This window comes from Anneissia japonica, unplaced genomic scaffold (assembly GCF_011630105.1).
Source record: "Anneissia japonica isolate Jap-2015-1 unplaced genomic scaffold, ASM1163010v1 scaffold287566_len7744_cov227, whole genome shotgun sequence".
Lineage (NCBI taxonomy): Eukaryota > Metazoa > Echinodermata > Crinoidea > Comatulida > Comatulidae > Anneissia > Anneissia japonica.
The window spans coordinates 5052-7758 of NW_022727246.1; the positions used below are offsets into that span (position 1 = coordinate 5052).

Consider the following 2707-nt stretch of genomic DNA (forward strand, 5'->3'; position numbering starts at 1 on the left):
CAGCAATATAATATATAATAACACTATCGACAGACTTGTAGACCTTTATAATACTCGCTGCTATATGCCAATGGGCGCAGCCATATTTGATTATGTTTTAAGATGACCTTTGACATGAGCGTGAAACAATCAAAGAGAACAGAGATGCCCGTTCCACAGCAGGATGCAGGCTAAGACAATGTATGCCGTACAATACATATAACTCAAATAACATTAAACTGCATAAATCAATCTTACTCATGCTATATGTCATAACTTAGGTTAAATTGGGCAGTTGTTACCAACTTACCACTACAACTAATACTTTAGCATAGTAAATTTAAATACCTAATACTGTAACTTGTTTACACCAAAGGATCAAGAACAAGCAGTTAGAACAAATGAATATACAAGGCAGTTGCATCCTCGTTAAACTTCACCTAACTTAGGCTGTATTCATATAACAAGAGACTTTCAATGCATTAAAGGCAGTAATTAATACACTAAGTAACTAATCTTATAACACTATAAATATAAAAGGTAAAATAAAACATACCATAAATGTACTTGAATCACATAATAAGTGAGTGGTCAAACACACGTCTGATCCCGATCACATTCAGGAGGCCACTGATTCGCGCTAATTTTTTAGACGCTACTGACCCACGCTATCATTATGTAATGAGTGACGAAATACAAATTTCTGCCCTCTATAATGGGTTAAGAAACCTTTTACACTGTTAATCATACCTAAATCATATACAGTATATTCCTTTTTATGATGATGAAATAATAAAATGCTTAAAAACCCCCTTTTAAATATATCCCTGTCTTACTACTTTGAGTCAGATTATTTACGCAGATTCAAGTTTATAAAAAAAATTAAATATATACCAAAATAATCAATCTGACTCAGTGCATCTTATTCATTTAATGGATGCCCATAGGTGTATTTATAATATACACTTTGTTGTGTGCTTGTTAGGTTTTTTTTATACAGAAAACCCAGAAAAAATATACAGGTACTAAAGAAAGAATAAACAAACTTGCAAATATCAAAATTTATGAAAATCAAAGAAATACAAGTTGATAGCAGGGGCGTACCGTGGGGGGGTCGATGGGTGCTGTCGACCCCCCATTTTAAAGAAAGTGCCCTTTAAATAGATTTTTCACCGTACGCCCCTGGATAGGCTGTACAAAAAAGCCCCAATAGATTGAAAAGTAACATTTTTAACATCAATATGCAAGAAAGTAACATGTATATGCATTATATGATTAAAAACTTACACTACAAAAATATGAAATCATAAGATCAATAGTGTGTGATTCAAATTTGATGAGAACTACAGTATAAACAGTTGAGGTTGGCAGATTACAGTATTAATGTTTTCAGTTTAATAACTTCAACTCTATAGATATCATTTATGTAGAATAATTAATATTTTAACAGTTTAAAAAAACCCCACAACTTCAGCTCTATGTATATCATATTCAATAATGAAATATTTTAACAAGTTTATAGACAGTATGCCAACTTTATATTTCGATATTATTTTATTAAATAATTATTTTAAGTTTATGATTCATAACTTAACTCTATGTGGATGATATGAAATAATGGATATGTAGATATTCCTACACTTATAAATTTGAATTGTTGAAAACACACAAGTGAAGCAAGTGGACTGTCAATATTTAATAATTGAATATTTTTACTGTTTTGTCACCACGATTTGCTACTGCAAGTCTCCTTGGATGATATGAAATGATGGATAATCCCCTTGGATCGTTGATTCTATCTTCTGGTTTATCAATTCTTTTTATGAAATTTCCATCACTACTGAATAGCTGTAGTTTCTGTTGACTTGATATAATGATGTTGTCATCCTCATCAACTACTATTGCACTTGGAGAATTTACCTTACCATCCTCATCACCTGCTTCAACAAGGACTTTTATAAACCTTCCCTCATTATTAAATAATTGTAATCTACTGTTGCTATACTCCAATACAAGAAGGTGTCCTTGGTTAGTAAGAGTAACATCAGTGACATAACTCATTTGACCTTCTTTTGTACCTTGTAAGCCTATTGTTTTGATGGTCTTGCCATTATTCATGTCAAACATGTACACACAGCTATTGGACCAACCACTTGCTGCATACAAAACATTTGATGTCTCATCCACATGAATGCTCCGTGGTGTATTCTGTACTTCCTCACTAATTGTTTTAATCAGCTGACCATTCATATTGCATATTCTGATAGGTTTATAATTGAAATCACTGAATGCTATGTTACCATTCTTCATTTTGTACATTCTGTCAACTTTCACACCTTGTGGTAGTGTAACCTTACCAATATATTCTCCTGATTGCTTGTACTTGAGCATTTCATTTGTCAGACATGAAACCAGTAAGGAGTCATCTTTACACTTAACTACATCTATAATACTTGTTGCATTTATTTGAATAGTATTTACTAATCTTCCCTCTTCTACTTTGATTGTCATTGGTGATTGGTTAATTGGTTCATCATCAGCACTCACATCTAGTTTACAAACTCCTGGACTTGTGAATTTTCCTTCCACAAAATAATCTCCATTGTCATCTTCTTGAATTTGAGAGATGTTGGTGTCCCCTGTAGGATGTGTCCATGTTGCCCTCAGTTGATTAGCATATATTTCATGTTCATCTGTTTTGACTATTTTGACTATAATTGTCTGATCT

At 32.5% G+C, this 2707-nt stretch overlaps 1 protein-coding gene across 1 annotated transcript; it reads right to left on the reverse strand.

The window, feature by feature from the left end:
- Positions 1-1674: 1674 nt before the first annotated feature.
- On the reverse strand, positions 1675-2618 carry LOC117113641 (tripartite motif-containing protein 2-like; the record flags this gene model as incomplete). The annotated part of the gene is made up of 1 exon (XM_033257045.1): positions 1675-2618. A coding segment is annotated over one exon (944 nt), but the record flags the coding sequence as incomplete, so codon positions are not given.
- Between the last annotated feature and the right edge of the window lie 89 nt (positions 2619-2707).